The sequence below is a fragment of the Bicyclus anynana genome, chromosome 3, assembly GCF_947172395.1.
Source record: "Bicyclus anynana chromosome 3, ilBicAnyn1.1, whole genome shotgun sequence".
NCBI classification, from domain to species: domain Eukaryota; kingdom Metazoa; phylum Arthropoda; class Insecta; order Lepidoptera; family Nymphalidae; genus Bicyclus; species Bicyclus anynana.
The window spans coordinates 19,448,714-19,462,324 of record NC_069085.1 but is presented as its reverse complement, the minus strand read 5'-3'; the positions used below and the strand labels follow the sequence as shown (position 1 = coordinate 19,462,324).

At 41.5% G+C, this 13,611-nt stretch overlaps 2 protein-coding genes across 2 annotated transcripts; both read right to left on the bottom strand.

Annotated features, from left to right (window-relative positions):
• Window positions 1–32: 32 nt before the first annotated feature.
• Window positions 33–1,264, bottom strand: LOC128199880 (uncharacterized). The gene is made up of 3 exons (XM_052891195.1): window positions 1,227–1,264; window positions 516–929; window positions 33–436 (listed from the first exon to the last, which is right to left on the bottom strand). Exons 1-3 carry the CDS (start codon window positions 1,262–1,264, stop codon window positions 217–219), a joined length of 672 nt encoding a protein of 223 aa, XP_052747155.1. The 3' UTR covers window positions 33–216.
• Window positions 1,265–1,758: 494 nt separating this feature from the next.
• Window positions 1,759–11,698, bottom strand: LOC112046548 (uncharacterized; the record flags this gene model as incomplete). The annotated part of the gene is given in 6 exon segments (XM_052891158.1): window positions 1,759–1,871; window positions 2,913–2,987; window positions 10,335–10,477; window positions 10,545–10,725; window positions 10,797–10,960; window positions 11,207–11,698. Coding segments are annotated over 6 exon segments (917 nt in total), but the record flags the coding sequence as incomplete, so codon positions are not given.
• Between the last annotated feature and the right edge of the window lie 1,913 nt (window positions 11,699–13,611).

The window sequence follows — 13,611 nt, the reverse complement described above, 5'->3', positions numbered from 1 at the left end:
ATTTCCCATTGTTAATTAGTTAAATAGTTTCGGAGATAATACAAAATTTCTTAAAAGACGCAGAAATTTCGCTACATGACGCCCCGCGTTTTTTAATTACGTAGTTTCCGTTCCCGTGTGAATATGGGGATCAAATATAGCCTTTGACATTCGCAAGTAACGTAGCTTTCTATTGGTAAAACTATTTCCGCTAGTATATGTAGTATAGTAGTACATTTAGATTGTCGAAACCGACAGTAAACGGGTCGGTGGTGAAGTTTCGCGTCTGCGGCTGGTCTTACGTGACGAAGTAGCAGTCATCGACGGCGGGCGCCACGTAGTGCGGCGCGGGCGCGGGCGCGGGCGGGCCGGCCAGCGGCAGGCGCAGCAGCGGCGCAGCGCCGGCAGCGACACGCAGCGCGCGCCGCCCGCCGTGGCCGCCCACACGCACCGGCGGCTGGCGCACACAGACGGCGTCCACTCCAACGCTCGCTCGCAGCTCGCTCGCAGCGCGTGACGCCACGCGTGCGACGCACCTGGGATGCAACACGAGCCCGAAGATCTGGTGGTCGAGCGGCGGCACACGGCGGCGGGCGGCGTGCACAGCGCGCGCACGGCGGCCTCGTCGGGCGGCGCGGGCGGCTCGGCGGCCGGCGCGCGGCGCCGCTCGGCACGCTCCCGCACGCGCTGCGCCAGGCGGTCGGCCACGCGCAGCGGCGGCAGCGGCAGCGCGGCCGGGCAGCGCCCACAGCAGCAGCGCCGTGGCCCGCCCTCGCCGCGCGCCCGCGCCGCCGTCGCCGCCGCAGCCGCCGGCCGCCACCAGCACGCGCCGCTCCGACGCGGACGCCTGTCGGTGGTTGCAGTATGTCAATAAGAGCAGCGTGTTGTTGATGAGATCGGATGTGAGCGCCACACGCGCACACCGCCCCGCGCTCGTCTCGTGCCGACGACTACGTGAGCCGCAGCTAGTTCGTTTGTTTGTTTGTTTGCCGTGACGATGACGTGCTGCAGTGTAGGCTTCTCAAAAATCTCGTGCGTGTCAATGAGCCTTTTTTTCACTGAAGGGTTTTACACTAAGTACTTTAAACTGTACGGTCCGGAATTCAATGCACCTATTCCTCGTAATGCCATTTTATAAGAGAACGGCGCCTTAAACCTCACATAGTGAAATGGCTCTACGAAACAATTGTAAGAAGCTCCATGACCTATGCCTGCGTAATCTGGTGGCCTAGGACACTCCTACTAACAAGTCAGCAAGAACTACAAAAGTTCCAGAGGCAAGCATGTCTAGCAATAACAGGCAGCATGAGCACAACACCCACAACCGCTTTGGAGGTGATACTGAGAGATACTGAAAAAGACTTGACGTTTAAATCTTTTTGACATTTAGAAACAGCGATTAGATCTTGTCAATTTAAAAAAGTTGCAACGTCTCGAAAAATTACAACTTATTTAACAATCGCAGCGCTGTCGACTCGTGCTGTTCGAGCGTCACTCGCAAGCGCTGCGGCTCGTGCTGTTCGAGCGTCACTTGCAGCGCTGCGGCTCGTGCTGTTCGAGCGTCACTTGCAGCGCTGCGGCTCGTGCTGTTCGAGCGTCACTTGCAGCGCTGCGGCTCGTGCTGTTCGAGCGTCACTTGCAGCGCTGCGGCTCGTGCTGTCCGAGCGTCAATCGCAGCGCTGCGCGTGCGGCGCTGAGCACTACCTACAGTACTCAGCCTACTGCCTACCCGGCGCCGGGCGGGTGCAGCGCGCGGTTAGTAGCCCGCGCTGGCTGCGTGTGTCGTCGCCGGCCGAAGCGTCGTCCTCGTCCTCGTCCTCGTCCTCGTCGTTATGGTGACGAAGTCGCGCGCATGTGGCGAATCGCTGGGCACGGTTGCCACGATGATGTGTCTGTTATAATAATAATACAATTTCCAAATTATTGTAAACATATACGAAACTTAACAATATACGAAAATTGGTCGATTCCCTCTCTAACCCGTCTCTCCGAAATTATGCAATCTAAAATTTAAAAAAATTACAGAAATTAGTTTTCTACTTAGGTATAGGCTTTTGCTTTTACACTACAGGGGAACTAGTTCACGATCATAACGTGGGAAATCATTCATTATTGTGCGTACCGAGCTGTACAAAAGTAATGTTTAGTTTTATTAAATACTTTAATATTATAATAATAATTTAAGGCTGATAAGTATAATAAGCCCAAATTATATAATTAGGCACAAATCGTAGGTCAGTTTTAAAAAACATGACAACCCTCGGAACCCTCGCCACGCGAGTTCAACTCGCACTTGTCCGTTTTTTTGTATGTGTATTACGCGATTACTCAAAGACACCTGGACTGCTTTCGATAATTATCTTTTGTTTGATAGAGTATGGTCCTGAGGAGGCCCCATTGTCATCATGTCGGGATCTGATCATGGGATGCTGAGGAAATCGAGAGAAACTTTTAAATATCGTAGGGACAACTAGTGCGTTCGTTATTTATTCATTGAATTTTTTATTCATTTGGTTAATATAGCACTTAGAGGGTTCGGAGTCGATCTGATGATGAAACTGAAACACAGATGAGGGAACTTCTCAGTTCAGAGTGGCTACCTTGTGATTGGACTTCATTTATATGTACTGACGAATACTTTCCACCTAGATGGGTCGTCACTGCTATTAACTCATAAGAGTCTGGTGAGGAAGACGAAGGGCAGGTGAGGGTTTACATTAACTAGGTACCTTTCGATGGGCTTATGCAGACACATCCTGTCCTTTGGCGAAGAGTTTCTTGTCTACAGTCTACAGTACAGTAAAGTCGGCGAGTATTTGTAGGGAGTAATTTGTATAAAAGTATTTATTCAGACGTACAATAATTACATACCTTATACGTTTACACTAAAAATGTAAATTAATGATAAAATATAAGAGTAGATAAAAACTCACGTCAAGTGCGCGGCGTCCTCGTTGTAGACGCGCAGCAGCGGCGTCGCCAGCCCCGCGGGGCTCCGACTGCGTCTCCTGCACGCGCAGCACGAGCCATTTATTTATTTATTTTTATTTATTATCATTCAAGCAATGCCATATGTTTTACATTATATAATATAAAATTTATACATTTTATATATATAATGTAAAACATTATTTGTGCGTAGCCTTGGTTGTCGAGTGAGTGATAGTGGAGATCGTTTTTATGAGTTTTCTTTAACATGCATGTATGTCATTTACGCGTAGTAGCACTTTTCGACTAGAAAGTCCGTTAATATCTTTATGAATCGCATATCTTTTTCCTCATTTCGTTTATTGGTGTGGTAAGTTGTTGTAAATTTTTATTGACATATGGGCTCGAACTGTGTAGTTTATTAAGCAAGTTTATTTTTGTTTTTTTTCATGAAAATGCCGTAATGGCAAGATGGCAGGCCGAAAATAGCAGGGTCAATATTTTTAGTTTTTTGAAATACGGTTGGCATGATTCCGTCTTTCCTATATGTACGAGGATGCGTATACACTTTTTTTGAAGAATAAATTAATCTTGAGCGTTTGTGCTATTTCCCCAAAGAATTACCCCATACCTTAACCACGCATACCCATAGGCATAAAACGCAGCTAATGCAGTTTTCACGTCAGTTGTTCTTTTTAATTCTCTAAGTCAGTATATTTTTGATAGTTTATTTGTAGTTTTTTTGTATATGATTTTTCCAATTTAAATGAGTATCAATTTCAATACCTAAAAAAGTTAAACTGTCAACACATGTCTATACCTATTTATGTCATCGTAGGAGAATTTGATATCTAATTCTGTTTTTTGATATGGCTGAATTGAATTATTTCGTCTTATAAAAATTTATTTCTAAATTGTGGTCATTCATCCATCTATAGTCCATTTAGTCATTCCGTAGAATTCTGACAATTCAATTTCCGTTTCCGGTGTTTCTATATGTAAAACAGTTCCCATAAAAAAGATGACAAGTTGAACTAAAACGAAACTTATTCTTTCGATTCTAAGAATGAAATTTACACAGGCCTAAGATTCAATTAAATTATAAATAAATATAACATTATCTTAATTTTAACTAACACAATTTACAAAATATTAAAGTCGATAATCGAAATGGCGTGGGAAAAAAAATCATCAACTAGACCAGGGTAGAAAGCAGATTTCACAAACCGTTTTGATAAAATGTAGTATTATTTGCGATGTTATTTTCGACTATATAAAATTTTATTTCAATTTAATTTATGTTCAAATGCAATTTTCATAGCTTTATAAACACCAATAATTGATGTCTTTATCCTTTAGAGGCACCTGACAGCTGTTATTTGTTAACACTAGAATCGCCGCCATCACAGTTTTGGAATGAAAAATTCTTTTACTGTTTGAAAGCTATAGGCCATATATTTCATCTCCTTATTCCTAGGACAACGGAAACTATGCGGGTGACACTTAACCTGCGAGTTGGGCCTAGCAGGTTAAGTGTCATGTGGCGAGGACCACCACCACCAAATTGACGACTTAATTGACAATGTCAACGATACTTCTATTATTGAGGATGACTATGATGATAATGATGTTGATGATGATGCTAATTAATAAATAAAACTTTCTATAATCACTTATGATGTTTATATTTTCCTAAAACAGTAAAATAAATTATTGTTATTATACTTCAAAGTGTTTAGATTTTGCTTATTTAAAGTACTAAATTTAGGTAAAATAAATTTTTATATTAAGAATGATTTTTAGTTTGGTTTGATGAAACAAACTGCAGAAAAAAGGTTTGTGGCAGCTGAAATTTTAAAAGTGACTGACAAATGGAACCTGAAATAGAAATGTCAGAATTCTACGGAATTAAAAAACAGACTATAATTATGTCATTTAATAGGTTATTTATTTTGTCATTTAAGTTTATGTCATTTGAAAAAGATATGTCATCCGCAAAGTCAAAGATATTTCATCCGCAAGTCATTAATATAAATTAAAAACAAAATACACCCAAGAACGCTTCCTTGGGGTATTGAGTTAGTTATTTTTGTTACGTCTGATCTAGTGTAGTTGATGTCCCGTTTTTGCTCATAGTGTTCAATTGAACATATTGTTCAACATATTGTTCGCGATTTTCTAAGTATGATTTAAACCATGCGTGTGGTATACCGCGTATTCCTATGCCGTATAGTTTATTATTACAGGTTTATTACAGGTTTGTCCTCTAGATTACCACAAAGTGTACACAGTAGTAAACACACGGTGCTGCCAGTCCACACTATATTTGAGATGGATTTTTTTTTTATACTGGTATCCCTGCTAACGGATCTGTAATCTTCATTACACATTCTGTGCTTCGCCGGGCTACACGTGCCTACGCGTCAGTTTTTTTGTATAACGAAACAAACAGTTCAAAGATTACTTTCCTTTGTTAGTGTTAGAAATGGGAAAACGAACTCCTTTATCTGAAGATTACGATAATATAGCAAGAAAAATTAAGAAATTGGGTAAGATACTGACGCGCGCACGACACAAAGAAAGGTCGTCCAAGTCTCCAAGAAGATAGTCCACCTCATCAACAGTGTCATCAGAATCGAAAAACTCATCAAATCATCGCCCGCTTCATTGTCCGCGTTGCAGGACACATTAAACATTGAAGGTAAAATAAGTTCATATACCCTCATAATCTTTTTATGTCAATAGACATCATTGTTAACCTACGGGGTTATTACTTGAAAAAACGGATGTTTGCAATATAACATCGCGGGTAATCTACGGGATTATCACTCTATAAACGACATGAGAAAAAATATCAATGTAACATTTGATAATTGCGTCTTATTAATAGCATTGCATAGCATTGCGGGTAGTCTTAGGGACTATCATTTTTACCGTAATTAACGCAAATAATAATTTTGAAATTATGATTCTTTTCATGATTGATTCTAAGGGAATATCATACTACACGATATTAATCATTGGCATTAAGCATAGCGTGGCGGTCTCCGGGACTATCACCTTGTCTTAATTAACCCACGGCAATAAATTCTTGGCTGGTGGGAGGCTTTGGCTGTGGCACCCTACCGAAAAAGACGTACCGCCAAGCGATTTAGCGTTCCGGTACGATGTCGTCTAGAAACCAAAAGGGGTGTGGATTTTCATCCTTCTCCTATCAAGTTAGCCCGCTGCCCTCTTAGATTGCATCCTCACTTACCATCAGGTGAGATTGTAATCAAGGGCTAACTTGTAAAGAATATTAAAAAATTAAAATAAAAAAGATAATCTTAAGGGAATAGAATAGGTGAAAACATATTCTGTTTGGTATTTTCTTATCATAAAAGGTGCCAATGTTTAAGTTTTTCAACTAGAAAGTTGCTGATACCGCCAGTGAATTTCATTTGACTAATACGGTCGTCAATCCGGATACAGCAGCGCTGAAGTACCTACTCGTAGATTCGACTCCTAGAAGTCGACATTATCAGTACTTGAGAATGAACTTTCTATGATTCTAGGAGAGTACCCCTCACAACCAAAATGTTATAGCGAAAGTGTCATCCAGCTAGATCTGGCTATTCGCCTACAACACATAGCGGGGTCAGGTGCAAAATATACGAGAAGTGGTAGGTGCGACCACAGAGGCCGCACTTAAGAGATAAGAACAAACCATACAATAGAGCTACCGCAATATCAGCTAAGGAGCTGACACTACACTAATGTCGTCAGAACCAAAAATTACTGTGCCTATACAAATACTGTTGGATACCCTTAAATTCATGTGTATAGCCATGATTCTGTGGTATGTAGAAATTTACTCCTTAATGCGCTGAAGAAAGATATCTGAGATCAACTTCGATAAACTTCTCTTTGGTTAGGGTTTAGCTGAAAAAAAAAAAAAAAAGATCTGGAGCGGAAATGAAACTCGCTCCTATGAAGCTGTCCTCTACAAAGGATAAGCTATAAGGGGAACATAGAAACTGGTCTATTTCTTCTCAGAATTACAGGTCAAAAGTTACTCGGAAGACAAAGGAGCCCGCCTACAAGAATCACCACGCCTACTCTGACGTGACGTACGACGTCGACGACTGGTCGTCACGTCCGTCGCGACATCGCGATCGGAACCACCGACAGACAGGGTAAGATAAGCCGGCAGGCTTTCAAACTTTTATGATTAGTGGTCAGTGATACTACTACAATGTCATATATAAAAGGGTACCTATAAGATGCCTCTTTCGAGTCAATGACTTTTATTGTTCCTTCGGTACATTCGAGTTCACTAAAACAGAGAAACGTTCCTGTATAAGGCGAATACTTTCCATGTCGGAAAATATTGATATACGAACGTCCTATCCATGATCTTACATGTAATAAGCGCTATTACGGAATGCAAACTTTGCTTAGATCAATTTTTAATTCCTACATTTTTAATAAGAAAACATAATGGGAAATCAAGATTCATACTAAACTTCAAATAACTGAACAGATTTATTGACACTTCTCATGTTCAACTTAAGATTTATAAGCAGCACTAAAGCTTGTTTTCAAAATCTGTTTTATGAGTCCTCTAGACCTGAGGGATGCTTAATTTTGATTACCATTAATCATAATAATAAAAACATATATACATGTATATTCGTTTTAAATTTGGAGAAAAACTATTAATTTAATGTATTACCTTTTGGCCGTATTACCTACTGCGTCCGTTGTCTGGATCAAAATAATGAAAGCAGTGACCAATTTACTGAGATCAAGTAGTCACAATATATTTTGATGATATTTTATTATATCTAATAATAGCTTATACTCCCAAAAGGCTTTGAGGATTATTATCAGTACTGTTCATATATGCTTATAATAAATCTGTTGAGAGGTCAACTTGATAATGTTCGTAAGTTCCTGGGTTTCATAATCAATTCTCAGAACAGAACTACAAAACACTTTACCTGAGGAAAAGATTTTGAAAATTAAAAAGGAAGTCAATAAATTGCAAATATTAACTGTATTATAGCTGTAAGGTCATATCATTCGCTTGTTTATTGGGGTTACTTACCTTAGAATACCCGCCGTCCGATACGGATGGCTCTAAACAAACAAAAAAAAAATTGGAAATATGACAATATTTGAAAGATTACAAATAGAACAAATATTTGACCATCATCATTATTAACTAGTATTTAGTGGTTTTCTCTGGCTTTTAGCCCACCATATTAATGATATTCATCAAACTGAGTTTTGTATAGAAATCTATAGCGAAGCCTCAACTACGGGTTGGGGAGCGGCCTGTGGAGAGGAACGTTCTAGTGTTATGTGGTCGGACACAGTACGTGAACGACACATCTATTATTTAGTACAATAATTATTTTTATTGGCAGCATCCCGGACTCGACGGAAAATTTTTGCAAAGTTTTATCAAAATACTCAAATTATTCTCAAGAATTCTCAGCTATTTCATACACAAACCGCATGGGAGCCGGTGAATTCCCAAACCTTACAACAAACAAGAAACTGTATACCGTAACTTGCATCTTACAAGTACATCAGTTCAGCAGACAATTATGTCGCAGACAAAGAACCACGTTGCGTCCATCCAGAAATTGAGTGGGAACTATAATGATGCCAAACTTTTGGAAAACCAGAAACTGATTTATTCACAAGGAGGCTGACTTAAAAATGTGCAAGATACATTTCTTGGCATAGAGATCCTGACGCTTTTATTATAGATGCATTTACAATTTAATAGTTGAGTAAAATATTTGATAACAATGCAAAAAGGATCAATGATAGCCCCACTCTGGCTGACACAACCGGGGCACCCCATATAAAAGAGTCTTTTTACTTTCAGAACCACTTATAATTAAACCACCATAAACGCTGTTTATCTCCCATTCCAACAACCGAGATGTACATCAAGAGATTGCCCTGGGTACAGGAATGTTGTCTTCTCTTTTCGAGAACTCAGTAAGGCAATAAGTACAATAGATACCTAAAGAAAGTGGTGTATATATTTTGTAAATACAGTAATATTCATTTGTATCTTGGTTCCGTACCAAATGTTATAAGTTTTTAATATTATAAGTTATAAGTTTTTAATTTTATGAATCAGGTTTGCAATATGGAACAGCTGTAGATCAGCTCTTTGACTAATTCTGGGCGAAGAAGTGGTCAATGATAACCATATTAAAACTTTAATGAGGGAGTTTATAGACTACGTCCACCCTTGCCCAAATAATAAAACTATTATACCTGGGAAACATTTATTATACTTACTTTTTATAGCAAATTGGTTCTCCAATCAATCATTAAGTTTCAAAAAACTGAATTAAAATATTTTCTATTTAATATTAATAATGATACCCGATTTAATCAAAAGCTCTCGTCCTTAAACATCTCAATTGATTCATCATCTGTATTGATTATCCCGAATTTTCCAGAAATATATCCTGTTGGTACACTACATTTTTATTTTCATACAACACAAAGCTTGCGTAGTGAAAATAAACTTTTTATAAGACCTAGAAAGTCACAAAAATCAGTTGTGCTCACAGTGTGCCGCGACTTCCAAAGCTCATGGGCTGAATATAAATTTAAATCTGATTGAGCAAGAGAAACTTAAATGGAGCAGTAGCTCCCTAACATTCGAAAAATTCTGTAATAGATATCTGTAACTAAGTATAATTTTGATAGTTTCGTACTTTTCAATACTGTTTATATTAAAAATAATGTTCTAATGATTGATCACAAGACCGATAATAATAATTGATCAATAATTTTAATAATTGTATCTTTTTTCCTCGGGAATAAAATTATTCACTGTGATCTAAAAGTTGATATTTTCACTCTCAACATCTACTGTGTATACTTTGTGGTAATCTAGAGGACAAACCTGAAGCATAATTAATGATTAAACGAACTTACCTGTAGGTGAAGTTCTATCATAATTATGCGAAGGTTTGTCCGAATAGATTACCACCCCGCCCACCCCATTGTGCAATTTCTCGAATAATATATAAAGTCTGTATAATTTATATATACAATATTTATTATATAATATGATTATATAAGAATTACTACTTGTCTAACTTAACATTTCAATATCAACTTTAGTAATTGCATAAAATGCTCTGCTCTAAACTGAATGAAGATTACAGATCCGGTAGCAGGGATACCAGTATAAAAAAAAAAATCCATCTCAAATACAGTGTGGACTGGCAGCACCGTGTGTTTACTACTGTGTATACTTTGTGGTAATCTATTCGGACAAACCTTCGCATAATTATGATAGAACTTCACCTACAGGTAAGTTCGTTTAATCATTAAGTATATGGTACTGTACTTTGTCATATGCTTTGGACATGTCTAACGTTAACCCTACTGCACCGCCTCCGTACCTGCGACGCGGCGTTGAGCCACACGGTGGTGCAGGCGCGGGCCGGCGCCAGCGCGTGCAGCTGCAGCGACAGGAACGCGCCGTCGTGCAGCCAGCTCGCCACCGCGCCCGCGCAGCGGCACAGCACGCGCCGCCGCCAGCGCTCTGCAACACCGGCGCCCGGTCACTGCGGTCGCCCCGCGCCGCCCGCGCCGCCCGCGCACGCGCATACCGTCGAAGCCGACGACCAGGATCTCGTGGCGCTCCGCCAGCGCCAGGCGCGCGGCCAGCAGCAGCGCGCGGCCGCCGGGCGCCCACAGCGCGTGTTCCGCCTCGCGCCACTCGCCGCTCAGCGCGCCGCCGCAGCGCATGCGCCACGCGCTCGCGTCGCCGCCCAACGTCTGCTCGAAAATCTGCAATACACGTTACGCATCGAATTATTTATTTTACACCGATCGTCGCGAGGTAAAGAAAACGCGATCACCGTGAGCATCGCGTCCTCGTCGACGAGCGCCACGCGGTCCCCGCGCGCGCTCAGCGCCGCGCAGCGCAGCGCCGCGCCGCCCGCCGCGCGCGCCGCCAGCGCCGCGCCCGGCCGCCAGCGCGCCGCCGCCCGCGCCCACTCCGCGCGCCACGACCACTGCGCGCCTGCCGCACCACACTCGTCACTCGATCGCTCGAATCGCTCACTAAATCTTCTAAACGTATTTTAGTATTGTTTGTATTGAAAGGCGTACAAACGCGTCCCTGATCCGTATCGTACGGATCGCATCGAACGGATTTTATCTACCCTGTCTACTTTGAAATAAAAAATGCGATCGATGCGTTGCGTCCGTCACGTACGGTGCGGATCTGTGGGGGAACGCCGTCGTCCATCGCTATGTAACAATTCACCCGTAGCGGCGACGGCTCGCGCCAGAGCGCGCAGCGCGCGCGGAGCGGCGTGCGGGCGCAGCGCGCGGCGCCACAGTGCGCCGTCGGCGGCGGCGCGGCGCCAGGCGCGGCACACAGCGCCGCAGCGCCACAGCTCGCGCGGCGGCAGGCGCGCCAGCACGCAGCGCAGCACCACGGCGGCGCGCGCCTCGTGCCCCGCCGCGCCGCGCCATCGCTCGCCCGCGTCGCCCGCGTCGCCCATGGCGCGCCCGGTGCACTGGCGGAGCACTGCTCGCACGCGCTCGGGGCGCTGTCCGCTATATTTAGCGGCGCGCGCGACGGGAGGCAGACTGACAGCGCAAACACAATTTGAGATGATTCCTGAAGAGAAAATAGTGTCATCGTGTGTGAGACGAGCGCGCTTCAGTTCACGCAGTATTTTGAAACGAATGATATATTCTCGATAGTGATTTTCTCTGTATCTATAATCAACATAGGTATTTGTAAATAATGCGCAAGACATTTCTTATGATTGTTTACGAGCAGTGGCACTAGATGGCGCCACCCACGTTTTAGATCGCGCTATGACTTGGTTCATAGTAGGGTATATGAGGCAAGCCATTGGTTTGCCTAGTTGTAGGTGTTCTCAGTTATCGGTACCTACATTGTTTGTTTAAATAAACCCAACCCATCGAGATCACGCCGTAGTTTCATTTGGTGTGACCCGTGGCCCCAGTTCAATAGTGCACGGTGGGTTTGGGTGCTTCGTAGAGGTAAGTCGTACTCGCTAAAACGCGGACTGAGTATTACGAGTACGAGTACGCCGAGAGACGCGCTCCAAAGACTAGCTCCACGAGTATTTAGAAGTACGAGCCATTAGGACCTATAGAATAGATACGTACTCCTAAATACTCAGTGGCCAGCGATTTTACGTCATATTATCTGATACTAAGCGTACATTAATTTCAAACAAGTTCTACGTAGTCATTTGGACTAGTGGTATGTACGCAAGGTACAAAAAACTTGAATCCTGAGTTCGATCCCAGGTGACAGAAAATCATTTTTGTCTTTTTATTTTGTTTTTTTCAATTGGTTTCTTCAACTATTTTTGGTTTTTGTAATCCACAAAAAAAAGAAAAAAATTTGCAAACAAAAATATTTCAGTCATTAATTTCAAAATTTCAATTTAATTTTATTATTTAGTTATTAACCGACTTCAAAAAGGAGGAGGTTCTCAATTCGGTCGGTATTTTTTTTTTTTTTTTTTTTTTTTATGTATGTACACCGATTACTCAAAGACGCCTGGACCGATTTCAAAAATTCTTTTTTTGTTTGAAACGGTATAGTCCCCATTTGGTCCCATTGCCATCATGACAAGATCTGATGATGGAATCCTGGAGAAATTGAGGGGAACATTCGAAAATTATATGGGTGTCTAGTGTGTTCGTAAACTTTTCCATTTAGTACCTTTAAGAAATACAAAATTATGAAGGTTTAAAATCCATCTGATGATGGAGTCATAAAACAGACGAGGGAACTCCTTGGCGATTTACAGCAGTTACCTTGTGTTTGGGCTTGATTAATTTGTATTAATGAGAACTTTCCACATAGATAGGCTGTGACTGTCATTTAGGGGTTTGGTGATGAAGACCAAGTACAATTAAGGGAACTCCTAAACAGTTTACAGTAACTACCTTGTGTTTGGCCTTGATTAATTCGTATTGCTGAGAACTTTCTACCTAGATGAGTTGTGTCTGTTATTAGGGGTCTGATGATGAAGACCAAGGTCAATGAAGGGAACCCCTTGACGGTTTACGGTAGCTACCTTGTGCTTGGGCTTGATTAATTTGTATTGCTGAGAATTTTGTACCAAGATGGGTTGTGACTGTCATTAGGGGTCTGATGTATTCGTTTGATATGAAATTTTACACTAAAAATTGAAAAATAATAAAAATTTTAATAAAAAAAATACAACCGACTTCAAAACCTAAAAACGTACCCACTAAACTAAAAAGCGAAAAATAACATCATAATATGTTCTACCTGCTGATCAGTATGAAGTCGGTGCTTAGCCGGTGTTGTCTTAATTTAAGCCATTTCTGACAGGACCACATGAAACAACACGTCTGCAAAATCTAAATCTATAAGATATGCTCACATGGCTTGAATTAATACATCACCGGCTTAGCACCGCCTTCATACTGATCAGCAGGTAGAACATATTATGATGTTATTTTTCGCTTTTTAGTTTAGTGGGTACGTTTTTAGGTTTTGAAGTCGGTTGTATTTTTTTTATTAAAATTTTTATTATAATATTACCTCATGATACTGTCGGGTTACATTAACTTGTTACTTTAGCGGATAAATAATCATACTAAAACAAATAAACATTATGTTTTTAAAATAAGGATTAAAATCAGGGACTC